Source organism: Eschrichtius robustus, chromosome X (genome assembly GCF_028021215.1).
Source record: "Eschrichtius robustus isolate mEscRob2 chromosome X, mEscRob2.pri, whole genome shotgun sequence".
Lineage (NCBI taxonomy): Eukaryota > Metazoa > Chordata > Mammalia > Artiodactyla > Eschrichtiidae > Eschrichtius > Eschrichtius robustus.
This window is the reverse complement of record NC_090845.1, coordinates 74,300,474-74,317,806: the sequence shown is the minus strand read 5'-3', so window position 1 is coordinate 74,317,806 and position 17,333 is coordinate 74,300,474. Positions and strand designations below refer to the sequence as shown.

Here is a 17,333-nt window from a genome sequence, read left to right as displayed (position 1 = left end):
TGTTGTAGAGCAGAAACTGACACACCATTGTAAAGCAGGTATACTCTAATAAAGATGTTAAAAAAAAGGTATAATAAATGATGGTCATAGAATGCTGAATATTCATCATTAGTAGGTACTCTACAATATACGCAACTACTGTCTTTCACAAGTGATTTGTATGCTTATCAAGAATAAGTTGTATTTGTTTCCAGACCTCTAATCAGCTTTACTATAATTAAATAGTTTAAATGTAACATAACAGGATGAAATGTAAGTGTAAAGAGAATTGTTCTGTTTACAAAAATTAAGTGGTTTGTAAAGACTCAAAAGTGAATTACTAAAAACTTCATACTTTATTTTTAAAATTAAAAATAAGATGCATACTATACTATGATCCTGTTCTTACGAAACTGTATCTATTCATCCATCTATCTTTCTATGTCTATGTATGCATGAAGAAATGTCTAGAATAACATTCTATCAAATTTTAACACTTATTTTTCTGGATGGAAAAATTTCAGGTGGTTAGTTGGTTTTTTTCTTATACTCTTTTGTAATGCTAAATTATTTAAGAATAAGTAGGTACCAATTTTATTAAAAAAAACCCCACAGGGCTTCCCTGGTGGCGCACTGGTTGAGAATCTGCCTGCTAATGCAGGGCACACGGGTTCAAGCCCTGGTCTGGGAGGATCCCACATGCCACGGAGCAACTGGGCCTGTGAGCCACAACTAATGAGCCTGCGCGTCTGGAGCCTGTGCCCCGCAACAAGAGAGGCCACGACAGTGAGAGGCCCGCGCACCGTGATGAAGAGTGGCCCCCGCTTGCCGCAACTAGAGAAAGCCCTCGCACAGAAACGAAGACACAACACAGCCAAAAATAGATATAAATTAATTAATTAATTAAAAAAAAAACCCACAAAGTCATTATTCTAAACAAACAAAAACAATCAGTGGCAGCATCATGCACTGGGAAGAGAAATGGACAGGGAAGCAAGATGTCTGAAGCTGAATAGAACCCTGGAGAAATCAGTCACAGAAACTTCTCTGGGCCAGTTTCCAAATTGGCAAATGAGAAAATGAGGAAGTTGAACGTAATGAGCTCAAAGGTTTCTTTTAGTACTAACATTATATGAACTTAAGTGGCTAATTCCTATGTAAATTCTTAGAAAATATTAAAAAAAATAAGTTTATCATTTTATCCATCAATTACCTCAAGTTTAACTAGATTTAGTGAATAATGCTCTCTTCCTTTGCTGTAAGCTTTTATAGCTTGATCATATTAGAAACTACATAGGGCACTATATCCTTGACATTCTCAAAATACTAAATAGGCAGCTTTATCTACATCAATAATTAAAGAGACGAAGTAATGAGAATACAAGTACAGAAAGTCCTGGTAACACCACACAATACTTCAAGTGTGAGGGGGAAATGTTAAATGTTGGTAATTAAAGGAAGAAGGAATGGAAGAAAAAACCATATCTCAAAGCTCTCCTTCTCAATCCAAATATGTATTAAAAATAAAATAAAAATACTGACACAAACTCTTCAAATCATTAGGAGAATCTTTGGATTTGTAGGGTAAACTCACAAGAAAATGACAAAACAACTATAATATGGATTTCAAAATTGAGTGTGCATATGTGTATGTATTTTTTTTAATCCTCAGAAGCCTCCGTTTTCTATCAGTTGGTTATTTCTTGCATTATGTTAAACTGCTGAACTGACAACTGCCAGCAGGTATAATTTTCTGTTAATTAAAAACTGAATTTTACACAGCTCAACAATGGAGCAGTATTTCTCCCCATAAATTCCAATTCACTGTCTCTGAACTTAAACCTCAAATCAGCATTTACTTCCTTGAATTACATTTAAACAAATTCATCCTATTTATTTGTGATAATCATGTAATCAACCATGGCATTTACCACGCTGAGATGTTAATGGGATTTTGCCAACATAAGAGAATACCAACTATATTTCTCTGAAAATTAAATGTTGCAGGTGCTGTATGACATTTAAACATTGTCACACTGAGAGTTTAAACAAGTACTGAAATGAAGCTATCGCTTAAAAAGAACTTACCTTTGCAATTATTACTGATTGAACAGGGTAGCAAACAGTTGCTCCTAAAGTGGCCAGTCCCAGTGGATAAGCAATTCTCTTAAACCTAGAACCTATGACATTCAAACAAACTATTAAACTCCAAACAGATGCTACCAGAGACTTGATGCTTTTATAACTTTCATGCTTTCTTGGTTCCTCTTTAAGCCATCACCCTATGTTAAATTTTCTTTAGGTAATAATACCAATCAAGATGATAGGTAAAATGTCCTTAAGTATTACAGTTCAATTAATACCCCTTAGTTGTCATGTCCAATTTAAGAAAAGTATTCTCAATCTAACATTGATAATTACCTACACAAAGGGGGTTGATGATTTTCTTCTTTTTAAAAACTAGGTATTTTTTCATGTCCTAAGAAACCCAGAGTTGTAACCACATTTTTTTCAAGTATCTAATAAAGCATGATGATATAGAGAATTAATCGACTACCATGTTTGTGACACCATGTTAAACTGAAATGGACTCTTCAGAGATCCTTTTTTGATTAAGTCCTTAGATAGCTAAAGGATCCAACTAACTAATCAGCTAAGGATTTTAAAAGGGACATAACTCCTTCGTGTCACTGATTTCGAATACTAAAGTAATAATTTAATAGAGAAGGAGAAATATCATAAGATGTCGCTTATATGCAGAATCTAAAAAAAATGACACAAATGAGCTTATTTACAAAACAGAAACAGACTCACAGACTTGGAGAACAAACTTATGGTTACTGGGCGGGGATGGGTAGTGGGGAGAGATAGGGAGCTTGGGATTGACTTGTACACATCAACACTGTATTTAAAATGGATAACCAACAAGGACTTACTGTATAGCAGAAGGAACTCTGCTCAATATTCTGTTAACAACCTAATTGAGAAAAGAAATTGAAAAATAATAGATACATGTATATGTAAAACTGAAACACTTTGTTGTACACCTAAAACTAACACAACATTGTTAATCAACTGTACTCCAATATAAAATAAAAAGTTAAAAAAATTGCAAATAACTTGCAATAATTCATTCATTTCCAAAAGTGCCTTAACTAAGCATCTGAGTCATTTTCAAACTTTTTTTTTTAAATAGCAAAATCCTTTAAAAAAGTCTTTCAAATAGAATCTCACCTGGAACTTCATATATAAAACTTCATATATAAAACCTTCAAGTAGACTTGAAGCTACTCTGGTTAGCCTGAGGGAGTGAAGCTCATTATCAAGCCCTACCTACACGGCTTTTCCTTTATCCCTATACAACCCCTAAACACTTCCATGGAACCCTAGGTTCTACAGAATAGTGTGAAACCCACCACTCTAAGCCATAGCTTAGTTCCAACAGACTGTTGGTTGAAAACAATATGTATTTTAAATGCTTATCTGGGTACCCTGGACTGTAAATGTGATCTGGACAATTAGATGATGGGATTTCTAATTAGGGTAAGTACTTTTATTTTCTGGAACAGCTCTTACAACCTTTAATTTAAAAATGAGACACCCTATCTGGTATATCAGTAAAGACTATGGTGAAAAATACCTGGCAATGTTTGCAGGCAACTTTACAGTTTAGGGTAGGTAAAAACAAGATGTATTTCTCTGTCTGGTTTAACTATTAGTAAGGAGGCCTTCTACAGTCATGTCTACAACAGACTGAGCATTGAGGGAGGTGGGTAGATAGGCTGCTTCAACCTTTACTGTAGCTTTCCTTTAGATATTGACAGGTTTTTGTGATACTGGGAAAGAGGGTCTAGCTATATTAAAATATGTCTTGCTCACTATTATTCTAGTATCTGTAGTTTGGTTCTTGATTTTACTGACCTAGCATCCCTTAATGTAGGTTTCCTTGACTCAGCCAAATTCCCCTAATTGTGCTGCTCCTAAACTTGGAAAGTGTCAGTTTTTCCTTGATGTGTCATCTTATTTTATTTTTTATTTACTTTTTTTGTAGTTGCTATACTTTTTTGAACCATTTTAACACATTTTTGACCAGAGATGTATTATGGCCACAGGCATCAGTTTCTGCGAAAATCCCCCAGTCAATAATGTGTTAAAATTGAAGTATAGTTAATTTACAATGCTGTGTTAGTTTCAGGTGTACAGCAAAGTGATTCAGTTATATATATTCTCTTTCAGATTCTTTTCCATTATAGGTTATTACAAGATATTGAATATAGTTCTCTGTGTTATATAGTAGGTCCTTATTGTTTATTTTACATATAGTAGTATGTATCTGTTAATCCCAAACTCCTAATTTACCTCCCTACACCCCCACCTCTGCCATCCCCTTTGGTAACCGTAAGTTTGTTTTCTATGTCTGTAAGTCTATTTCTGTTTTGTAAATAAGTTCATTTACATATTTTTTTTAGATTCCACATATAAGTGATATCATATGATATTTGTCTTTCTCCGTCTGACTTACTTCACTTAGTATGATAATCTCTAGGTCCATCCATGTTGCTGCAAATGGCATTATTTCATTCTTTTTTATGGCTAATATTCCATTGCATACATATATATATATATATACACACACACAATGGAATATTTCTCACACACACCACGTCTTTGTTATTATTTTCAATATTAAAAAGACTTACATTCATCCTCTCTTTACTTGATATGAAAGGCCAGTTTACAAGAAAATAAATTTCATTTGGGTTCAATAGCCCTACTCCCATAAGTAGAAGGGGACTCTAGACATAGACACTAACTAGCTATGTAATATGTACTATGAAATCATTGAATGATTTCCTTTCTCTGGACCTCTAGCTGTAGCATTATAGGATTAGACTAAACCAACATCTTTCATACATTTTTGACCATGACTCATACTAAAGAACAAATTTTACATTATGACCTCTCTCTCTCTCTCTGTTTCTGTCTCTGTCTGTTTCTCTCTTTCACACACACACATACACACTCCACTGAAACAGAAGTTTCACAATATTTATCCATACTGAGTACAAAACACTCTGATATTTGCTATTGTCCTCTATTTTATTTTTTAATAAAATGCTTCCTGAGAGTCACCATATTTATTTCACTACCTACTTATAAACTGAGCTCTGTAATTTGAAAAATACTGGGTTAGATTATTCTAGCTCTGACACTTGGGGTCATTGTGAATGACCTAAGGAACATTTTCTCTTACAAGTGGATTATGAGTTTCTCACTGAGAACTGAGTAATATGCTTTGGCCAGTTTCATTCAAAATTTAATTCTTTCTCTTATTGTTACATGTGGTGATCCTGATTTTCAATGTCTTTCCTAATGAATAATTTATAACATGTATTCAATTAGAAGTTGCATATAGTGTTAGAATAAAAAATATAATACAAGCTATGATTAATACTAGCTATAGGGAAGGTCTATTGGGATAAGATATATGGGCTAGAGTTAGAATGCTGGAATGTTCTTATAATTCAGAGGTTTTGTATCTGATTAGGTGTACTTGGGTTAAGGCTACTTTAAGGACTAAAGCTGGGCAAACCAACCATAATGTATCTGATGTCAGATTCCAGGTTGGTTCAGAGCTGTGACTTGCAACAACATGTAATTTAATTTGGGGACAATGACTGCCACTGGGGACAGAGGATGAATGGAAGGTGCCCCAAATGGCTACTGACCAGAGAACTGCACCAGCTTAGTAAGGGCTTAGGTGAGGAGGGGAGGCAGTAATCCTACTGAGAGAGATTTCTATACCCAGAGATGGAAGATGGGCAAATACAAAATTCACCATGTGCTTATGAAAGAGTTATTTAGTGATGTGCAGAAAAGAGTTAACATATGCCCAAGACTGCCATTGTTAGAAAGGCATGCTTACAAGACTGGCCATTGGCTGGCATCTGGGAACCTGACTGGTAAGCAGTTCACTACACTAATAGAAAATGTTCCCTGAATCAGAAGAGTGGTACAGTAAGTCCCCTACATACAAACAAGTTCCATTCCAAGAGCATGTTCATAAGTCCAATTTGTTTGTAAGTCCAACAAAGTTAGTCCTAGGTACCCAACTAACACAATCAGCTATATAGTACTGTACTGTAATAGGTTTATAATACTTTTCACACAAATAATACATAAAAAACAAACACAAAGAATTTTTTAAAATTTTAATCTTACAGTACCTTGAAAAGTACAGTAGTACAGTACAACAGCTGGCATACAGGGGCTGGCATCGAGTGAATAAGCAAGAAGAGTCACTGACTGGAGGAGGGAGAGGAAATGGGAGATGTAGAGCTGAAGGATCATCAGCAATAGGAGATGGAGGGCAAGCTGCAATTTCACTCATGCCTGACGTTGATGGCACAGGTTCTGGTTCCTTGCTGGATTCATTTCTATCTACCCTCTAAAAGAAACGATCCAGTGATGTCTGGGCAGTAGCTCTTTTTTTCTCGTCACAGATGACACTGTAGCACTGGATTGCATTCTGAACGGCTGCTGCAACCTTTGTGTACCATTCTACGTTAGGGTCCTGTGCCTCAAAAACTAAGAAAATCCCCTTGCCATTTCCTGTGTCGTGAATCTCTTCAGTTCTTCAGTTACTTCTTCCTCTTGTCTCTCTCTTCATCCTTTCTCTGGGCCTCCAATTCCATCAGGTCTTCATTACTAAGCTCCTCATGTTGCACAGAAAGGAGTTCAATGATGTCGTCCTCTTGCAGATCTAGCTCCAGCTTCTCGCTGAGGGTCAATAAGTTGCTGAAGACCTCTTTGGACTCCTCATCCACCTTCTCAAATCCACGAAAATCATGAACAAACTGCGGGCAAAGGTTCTTCCAAACCCCATTCATGGTGATGGCCGTAACCTCACGCCAAGCAAAGTCAATGTTTTTTATGGTTTTGTAGATGTTATAGTCCTCCCAAAATTGTCGCAAGGTTGTTCCTGATTCGTCACTTGCCTTTACTTCCTGACGAAAAGTGTGACGTAAATAATATTTCTTGAAAGTCGCTATAACTCCCTGGTCCATAGGTTGGATGAGCGATGTAGTATTCGGTGGCAGATGCACTACTTTGACATTGGGATGAAAGTCGTCCATGAATGGAGCGTGGCCTGGAGCACTGTCGAGCAGCAAAAGAATGTTGAATGGGACGTCCTTCTCCAAGCAATGTTTCCCTACCTCCAGAATAAAGTGGTGGAAAAAGCAGTCCTGGAAAATGGCCTCTGTAACCCAGGCTTTGGGGTTACTCTTCCACACAATAGGAAGAGAGCCCTTGGCTGTTTTAAAGGGCTCTTGGGTTCTCTGAATGATAAACTAAGAGAGGCTTCAGCTTCATCCTGCCAGAGGCACTGCCACCAAACAACAGAGTTAGCCTATCCTTTGCTGCTTTATAGCCTGGCATCAACTTTTCTTCCTTGCTGATATAACTTTGGTCTGGCATCCTCTTCCAGTACAGTCCTGTCTCATCCACATTAAAAACCTGCTCGGGTAAATACACGTCTTCATCAATAATTTCCCGAAGCATTTTAGGAAATTCCCAGGCAGCTACCATATCTGCACTCACGGCCTCGCCACTTACTTTTACATTGTAAATGTTGGCTCTAGCCTTGAACTGATGAAGCCAGCCATGGCTGGCATTAAAAGATGGGCCCTGATTCTTTGCTGTGTTTCTTCTTCAAGTCTTTATAAAGGCTGTTACCTTCCCCTTGAACCAGCATTAAGCTGAGTGGGACTTAACGCTGATGCTGATCCTGCATCCACACACTGAGAAGTTTCACCATGTCCTCCATCACTTTTCCACGTTTCTTTGATATTATTGTCCACATCACTGGCACAGCAGACTTCACATGTTCCATGATCTTGTTCTTTAGAATCTTGTTGATGGTTGAATGATTCATGTTATAAGAACGAGTGACGTCTACCATCTTTTCGCCTCACTCCACTCTCTCAATTATTTTCACTATTATTTCCATCGTAATCACTTGGTGCTTCTTAGCAACGCCAGACACGTGAACTAACTTACATGATTGGACATGCGAATGCACGTTCGCATCTCTGAAAGTTTGCAACTTGAAGTTTCATATGTAGGGGACTTACTGTACACTGTGCTTAAACTGTTTATATAAATAAATTCAGAAATTAATATAATGGCATTAAAAGAGAGAATATATATTTTTAACCCTACCTTTTCTTGCTGAAATGAAGCCTGCCAATCCTGAAACTGTAATCACTCCAATTTTCGGAAGAAAATCTCGAGGTGGATTCTTCAAATAGACATATGCATCTCAAGAAATCATTTAAAAATTAATATAAATAACTTACTATAATTAAGCATTCTATATAGGTATGATGAAGAAAAGTTAGAGATTTGCTAAGATAATAGCAGATGGTTTAAACATTCTTCAAAAGAACTACACAAAATAATGATTTGAGCAGCAACTTAAAAAGCCAGTTGTTAATAGTTACTTGTTACAAAATAAAATCTTCCTTCCACAGCTGATTTAATGGTATTTGTTTTCTTAATACAGGCGATTATTATACTTTAATGAAATATAATGCTAGAGTGTACACTAGCATTATATGGATTAAGATGGATTACTATAAAGCAAATTCCTCATTGTGTATGTATTATATTCTTATAATGGAAATGCTTCTGGCCTTATCTGTTCAAACATTGGTAGGATCTAGTAAGAATTGAAATAGATACTTTAGCAGGAAACTTTGAATAACAGTCTAGGGAAACATGCAGCTATCACTCTGCTTGCCACTACTCCCCAGTAAACTCAGAGAAGCCGTTGCTCTTGGTTAAAACCAATGATCAGAATGAGAAGTGAGTCTAGACAAAAAATAGATGGAAATGGAGCAGAGGTCCAAATTTCTTGGCTTTTTATAAATTTAAATGGTTTCTGGTTCCATGCAATCCAAAAAACACACTCTTCTATCATAATTATTTATTTAATTATTAATTATTTATTTAATGGAATTTAATCATATTCCTCAAGGTTGATGAGGAATATAATTTGGAATTAATTGGAATTAATTCTTACACACATTAAATAATGATAATACATACAGGTCATCAACATCACAGAGGCATTTAAAATTTTAGGTGTTCTTTCTGTCCCCCAATACACATTTATTTTGACAACTGGCTTAGGCTAAAAAATATTAGGGAGCTATACCTGATGCCAAACACCATTATCAAACTAACGAGTCAAATACAATTGTTTTCCAACATTAGCTCAAATATTCTAGGGTGACTAATTGATATCGTGTTTCCTAGCAACCAATAGCAAAATACTACGTATTTTAACAGCAAATAGTACTTATTTAAACTAATTAATAACAATGGAGATATATGTTTAATTTATGCTGTATGAGTATACAATATGAGTTTTGTACCTAAAACAGCCAGTTTGAGTCCAGGTGTTGCCACTTACACCTTGGTAATCTACTTAACCCTTCTAAACCCCAGTTTCCTCATCTGTAGAATGGGAGTCATTATAATACCAACATCCAGAAATTTGCTACAAAATAAAATTAGATGCTCATCATAATGCCTCAACATATAATAATTGCTAAATAAATAATGGATACTATTGCTTTGTTATTATTATCATAAACTGCTATATAGAGTATCTTCTGAGTTGGTAAAACATGATAATGGTAACATACCAAGTTTATTTTTCTCACATTTAAACCTTGCAAGTTAAAAAGACAATAGAACATTTCTAATTATAGACAGTTCACTCAACCTACCTTTTCCAAATTGTACTGTATCCATTATCCCATATTTCACGAAGACATAAACACCCTAAGTAAAAAGGGGGAAAAAAGGACATCTGCATTTTTGAAGATGTTGATAATTAGGTCAAATAGCCCACATCTTTGAGATTATATGAAATTGCACCAAAATCTAAATCTAGTTTTCCTGTTTATTCTCTATGTGGACACTTGTTGAACTTAGCTTCTCTTCACTTCTTGCTTTTCATTCTATTTAACATGGATAATACTTGTTTGCTATATTCCTCATATAAATGGGTAAAGTAATGCCAATAAAATAATCAGAGCAGCTCACAGAAAAGCTATTACAGAAGTACAAAGATTTATCATCTTATTTTATGATAGCGTAGAAAAATGAATGGAAATTTTTAGAAGCATGAAGAGAGGTATATTTCAGCTTAGAAGCAACATCTGATTAATAAAGATGTGGCAGCAACAACATAACGATTTGTGGAGAAAACAACAAAAAGCCTAAAGAAAAGTGCTTCATCTTCTCCCTTTTTCTTAGTGTTCATTAGAATAAGAAAAATAAATCTAAATAAGACATTTATCTTAGAATAGAAATCATCCTACACAGACTAGTGTCCATCTTGTTTTCAACAGGAACATAAATTATCTGCAAATCAAGATTATATTAGCCCACTGAAGGGATTAAAGCTTTAAATCAAATGATTCTTTTTACCTGTTTCTAACTATTTATTTTAATGCAAGAAACATTGTTAAGCATATTTTTTGATATGTACTATCTCAAGTACATCAGAAGAAAAATGAAGGCATGGAATAATTTACCCATAGTAATTGCCCATAGTCATGCTGTACTCTATTGATAAAACTAGAAAACACAGTCTAAATATGTGGTCTCCATCTCTGAACTAGCTGCTATGAAACCATGGGATAAAAACAACAAAAGAGATTTTCAAAGCAAAGACAATAGAAATGATTATATTAGATAGGAAAGACTTAAATTATTGCTATTGATATACCTTGGTATTAGTAACTTTATCTCAGACAGATACTTTCATGATGATCACATGCAGAAGTTCATCCTGTTCATCATGGTTTAAAGCTGTACAAACCAACACAGACCCTAACCGCCACTGAGCTACTTCTCCTTGGGGACTGTCTCTTGAGAAAATTTCACCTCAAAGTTATAATGCTTACTGATCAGTTGATTGGGAATAATGTAACTGTTGAGGAAGAAAACTTTGGGGAAATTTTCCTTAGCTGTGTTTAGGAATTCACTTTTACCACTGGAGGTCACTGCTACCTAAATTTCGAAACACTAAGGAGTAGGAATAGAAATTGAATTTGCCCTACATGATTCTAAGTTTAATGCAGAATGTAATTTGAGCCGGAGGTAATTTTTAAAGTATAGATTACATTTTAAGGAGAACATTAGAGAGGAAATGTTTACATTGAAGATGAAATGCATTTGGAAGCGCCCTTCTTCAATCTATTCATTTCAGCATATTAACAGAGTAAAAAGTCCTTTTAGTCTTAAATTGGGTGATAGTAACAATAGCAATTTAAAGATCTCACAGGAACAATTAACCTCACTGAAAACAACTTTGAGAACACTATGGAAAATTAGGTGTCAAGAGACTTCAGTCTGAATCATCCAGCTGTTGGCATACAGCCTCAGAGGCATGACTCAGACCCTAATTAGTTAAGCTATTTCCTGCTGAGACCAAACTATTAATAGTGTGTAGTACAACTAGTCAAACTATTAAAAGTGTATTATTAGAATTATAAAAGTCTATTAGAATTGTTTGACAGGCACAAATTTAAAAAAAATAACACCATGTATTCATCAGATGTTTGAAATATCTGAAATGACCAGAGTTCACAGATTTGATATTTCATAAGACCGTTAGAATTTTCTTTTTAAAAAGAATGGATTAGAAACAAAAAAAGCACAAGGGTTCACAATTGGATAGGTTAGATTTGAGGAAATGTTGTGTGGTTATTAGGTCAGAATGATGAAAACAATGGTACCACCATTATCATTATGACACTGACACTGGAGATGTTGATGTTAGCACACATCTATGTTGATGCTATGATTATGAAACAGCAGTATTGTACTAGCTTACTCCACCCCTCTGCTGCTGGATAATGCTGATTGAAGGCTAAGTATTAAAATAAGGTGAATTCTATTTTGCCCAATAGCTGACTATAGCCAAAATGGTCTTATGAACTAAACCTAACAAGTTAATATTTTACTCAGCCAAATAAGTAACAATGCAGAAGTAATATCAGAACTTCATATAAAAGGTCAAGCAATGTTTTGTACATGCCATGTGACATAAATGCTTGATGAACTACTTTAATCTATGCAGTAGTGGTAGAGTAGATTAAATATGGCCACAAATTCTTTGCTGCTACTCATATTGAGAGATGGTATCTAATTCCCCTCCCATAAAAACTGGGTTGGCCTTAATGACTTGATTTAACAACAGAATGCTGTAGAAGTAACCTTCCTGGACACCTGAAGACAGGTAAGAAGCTTGGCAAATTCTGACTAAGGCCTCTTGCAACATTTTCTCTAGGAGCCCTGAACTGTCCATGTAAGTTATCTGACTACCTGAGGCCAGGTGTAGATGCTTCAGTCAACATTCCCAGCTGAGCCCAGCCTTCTAGCCATCTGTGACAAGGTGCCAGCGAAGAGAATGAAGCTGTCTTGGACCCTCTTAATCAGCCCATTCACCGGATGAATACCACTGGGTGGCCTCTGTCAACACCACATGCAACAGAAGAATCAGCTGTCTGAAGTCTGATTAAATTTCTGACTCACAAAATCATGAGATAGAACAGTTGCTGTTTTAAACCACTAAGTTTTGGGGTAGTTTGTTACACATCAATGAATAACTGGAACAATTGTTATGTAATAAAATGAGAACCCTCTGATATGAAACCACTATCAGAATTCACTTACCTTGCACCAGCCAATATAACGAGCAGTTGTAGTGCGAATGGACGCAAAGCCCATTTGTAAATGACCAGGCTGCTCATCAACATATTTAGACTGGAGAGGTGGTGCAGTATATATGGGGAGCTAGAAGGAAAAAAATTCATGTCAAAAATATAAAATAGCTGAACTTCCTTTTCCAGCAGTATGGCAGAATAAGAATCCTCATCAACATTCCTACTGAAAACAACTAAAAATGCTGATAAAATATATTCTAAACCAGCTTTTACCTTGATGCCATTTGCTGTAAAACAGATGGTTCATGGAGTATGGGATCAGGAAACAAAACCCAGAATGAGCTTGAGGTGGGCAATCTTACTGGAGAGCCTATAAAATTGGCATCTCAAGGTGCTGCATCCTCAATTTAAGGTTGAACTAGAAATAAACAGTTCACTCCAAGGAACTGTTAGGAAAACTGATTGTCTCAAAGATTGGGCACTGAGTAGAGAGGAAAGAAATATTTCCTAAGAATTGGCAATCACAAGTGAGAACTCATAATGTGCAGCATAAAACTATCTTGATAATCTAAGAAATCTCAAATTAAGTATACATTTAAGGTGCTCCCAGGCTGGTATCCCCCACAGATGCTTGGCAGAAGCAAATGAACAGCTCCTCTCTGGAGGAAGCTGCCCAGACTTCAAAGATTTACAACAGATAAAGGCCCAAGAAATATGAGACCACAATTTCAAAAAATTAAAAAACACAAAGAAGCAAAATCAGAAAACACAAGGAAGCATCTGGACAAGAGCTAGCAGAAACAACAAAGAGCAGAGTCAGAGCCACAAAAAATGTATATACTAGAACATATGGTATCAAATACATATATTTTTATTTTTAGAGAAATAAAAGGGGAAATTTGAGTTAAGAGCAAGAGACTACAAAAATTACCAAAGCTAATGAAAATAAAGAGAAAGAGAACTTCTAGAACTGGAAATTAAAACAAATAAAGAACTCAATTGATAAGTTTTGATAGATTGGATACAGTTTACAGTTGCTGAGAGATTTTGTGAATTTGTAGACCTAAAGAAATTTTTATGCAAAGAAATGAAAAAAAATATGAAAGAGATACGTATAATAGAGTGAGAAATATTAATATATGTCTAATCAGAGTTCCAGAGGAAAGGAGAAAGATGGGGCAGAAGTAATATTTGAAGAGAATAGTCAAGATTTTTCCAGAACTTATGAACACTTGACAGGTTCAGAAATCTAACATATCCCAAACAGGATAAATAAAAAGTAATCCACAATTAGACAGTCATAGTAAAACTCTATAACACCAAGGACAAAGAGGGGATATTAAAAAAAAAAAAAGCCAGAGAGAAAAGACAGATTACTTTCAAAGGAATAAAAATTAGATAAACTTTGACTTCTCAAAAACAACACTGGAAGGCACAATATAATATCTTCAATGCGCTAAAAAAAGTAACTCAACTGAGAATTATATACTCAATAGAATATCTTTGTTTCAAAAATGAGGGGAGAAGTAAGGACACAGACAGACAAAACCCAAGATAGTGTGTAACCAAATGACCCTCAGTGGGAAATTTTAAAACATGTACTTAAGGCAGAAGAAAAATATTCCCATTGAGGAGGTCTGTGATGGAAGAAGGAATGATTAGCAAAGAAAGTGGTAAATATGTGGGTAAAACTAAAACAATGAATATATAACATAATAATTTTTATGCATGTGTTTAAAAAATAGAACTACATCCCTGAGTATCAATATAGTATAAGTTAGGAAGGGATGTCAGAAATTAAAATGTTCTCGGTTCTTAATATGGTTTGGACAGAGGGTAAATATACTGATGAGACTTGAAATAAATGCAGGTTAAAATTTCTAGGGTGCCCAATAAAAGAAAATAAAAAGAAGGCAGAATTAACAAACTCTGTTATAGAAAAAAAAAAAAAGAGTAAAAATAAAGCAAAGAAAGGAAATAAAAGAACAGAAGAGGTAAGAAAAACAAAAACCACAAAAACTTGGTAGAAATGATTCCAAAGGTGTCAAAAATTATAATAAATGCAAATGGATAAAATGATCTAGCTGAAAGCCAAAGATGACGAGATTGCATTTACAAAATACAGCCAACAGGTTGTTTATGAGACATTGTTAAAACAACTATTTAGAAAGGTTAGGGAAAAAAAAGGAATAAAAAACACATATTGGGCAAATAGCCACCAAAAGAAAGCTACTATAAGCTATATTAATATTAGACAAAACAGACTTTGAGACAAAAATCATTACTAGAGATCAAGTGCCTATATTAAGACAAAAAGTTTAAATAACACTCTTAAACTTGTATGCATCTATTAACTTATTCTCCATGATGCATCTTGTATGCATCTATTAACTTATTCTCCATGATGGTTGATCAAAAAGCAGATTAAAAATAAAAACTAATAGTAATGAGCAGAAGTGGGCAAACTATAGCCCATGGACTTGTCACCAGTTTATGTAAATCAAGTTTTACTGGGTCACCAGCTATACTCATTCATTAACGTATTGTCTACGGCTGCTTTTGTGCTGCAACAGCAGTTGAGATGATGTGACAGAGTTGCATATGTTTAAAATATTTACTATAGGGCTTTTTAAGAAAAAACTCTATTGACTCCTGGTACAGAAAAATATAATCAACAAGCTTGATCTCACGGACATATATAGCACAGTGCATTGAACAACTGCAAAATACATAATATTTTCAAGCACAAATGGAAATGTATAAAAAACTGACTGCACCCTGGTCCATTTCAGGAACTGAAAGTCTTAGGAAATTTCAAAGGACTAATATACAGAATATGTTCTCTTAACACAAAACTCCCACAGCTAAGTCATACTTACTAGTAACAGAATGAATGTTTTCTCCTTTACATCAGAAACATACAAAATGCCACTCTCACCACTTCTATTCAACATTTTACTGGAGGTTCTAGTCAGTGCATTCAGAAAAGAAAAAGAAATAGAAGACACTAAATTGGAAAGGAATAAATAAAACTATGTCTATTCACAGATGACATGACCTTGTATATAGAAAATCCTAAGGAACCCCCATAACCCCTACTACAACAAATAAACAAATTCTGTAAGGTTGCAGGGTAAAAGATCAATATACAAAAATCAATTGTATTTTTATACACTAGCAATAAGTGATCTGAAAATGAAATTAAGAAAGCAATTCCATCTAAAATAGCATCGAAAAATAAAATACTTAGGAATACATTCAACAAAGAAGTGTAAGACTTGTACACTGAAAACTACAAAAATGTTGAAAGAAAGAGAGAAGATGTAAATAAATGGAAAGACATCACAGACATCCCATGTTCTTGGATTAGAAGGCTAAATATTATTAGAATGGCAATATTTCCCAAATTGATCCACGGATTTGAAGGAAGCACTATGAAAATCCTGCTTGCCTTTTATTGCCCCATGAAATGAAAATTTGATGCTAAAATTCATACAGATGTGAAAGGGAAACAGAATAGCCAAAACAATCTCGAAAAAGAACAAAATTGGAGGACACATACTCCTCAATTTCAAAACTTTTTACAAAATAATAGTATGGTATTGTTATAAGGATAGATATATAGATAAATGGAATAGAATTTTGAGTCTAGAAATGAACCCATGCATTTATGGTCAACTGATTTTCAACAAGGTAACAAAGAAAATTCAATGGAGAAAGAATAGTATTTTCAACAAACAGTACATGGACAACTGGATATTCACATACAAAAGAAAGAAGCTGGACCCCTACCTCATGCCACATACAAAATATTAACTCAAAATGGATCTCAGAACTAAATATAAGAGCTAAAATTATACAACTCTTAGAAGAAAACATAAAGGTAAATCTTCATGACTTTGGGTTAAGCGATGATTTCTTATATACAACACCAGAAGCACTAGCAACAAAAGCAAAAAAATAAAAATAAATTGGCTTCATCAAAATTAAAAATTTGTGCTGCAAATGATACCATCAATATAGTAAAAGGACAACCCATGGACAATACTTACAAATCATGTATCTCATAAAGAACTTGTATCTGGAATATATAAAGAACACTTGCAATTCAACAATAAAAAGACGAATTACCCAATTTAAAAAATGACAAATAATTTGAATAGACATTTCTCCAAAGACGTACAAATTACCAGTAAGCACATGAAAAAATGCTTGATATCATTACTTATTAGGGAAATGCAAATCAAAACTCCAATGAAGTATCATTTCACACCTACTAGGATTGCTATAATCAGAAAAGAGAGACAATAACAAGGGTTGGTAAAGATGTGGAGAAACTGGAACCTTCATACACTGCTGGTGAGACTGCAAATGGTGTAGTTGTTTTGGAAACAGCCTGGCAGTTCCTCAAAAGGTTAAAGATACAGTTGCCATATGGACCAGAAGTTCCACTCCTAGGTTTATACCCAAGAGAAATGAAAACATATGTTGACACAAAACTTACACAACAAAGTTCATAGAAGTATCAGCCATAATAGCCCCAAAGTGGAAATAACCCTAATGTCCATCAGTTGATACATGGATAAACACCTACTATATTTACAGAAT

At 34.7% G+C, this 17,333-nt stretch overlaps 1 protein-coding gene across 3 annotated transcripts in view; it reads right to left on the bottom strand.

Annotated features, from left to right (window-relative positions):
• APOOL (apolipoprotein O like) overlaps nt 1–17,333 on the bottom strand; it is a 91,048-nt gene that overhangs the window by 22,295 nt on the left and 51,420 nt on the right. For all 3 annotated transcript variants that reach the window (XM_068533252.1, XM_068533254.1, XM_068533253.1), the window contains exons 3-6: nt 12,736–12,855; nt 9,777–9,831; nt 8,203–8,301; nt 2,068–2,159 (exon numbers count right to left, since the gene is read on the bottom strand). In XM_068533252.1, the coding sequence (XP_068389353.1) occupies nt 2,068–2,159; nt 8,203–8,301; nt 9,777–9,831; nt 12,736–12,855 (366 nt within the window). The remainder of the gene's footprint in view (nt 1–2,067; nt 2,160–8,202; nt 8,302–9,776; nt 9,832–12,735; nt 12,856–17,333) is intronic.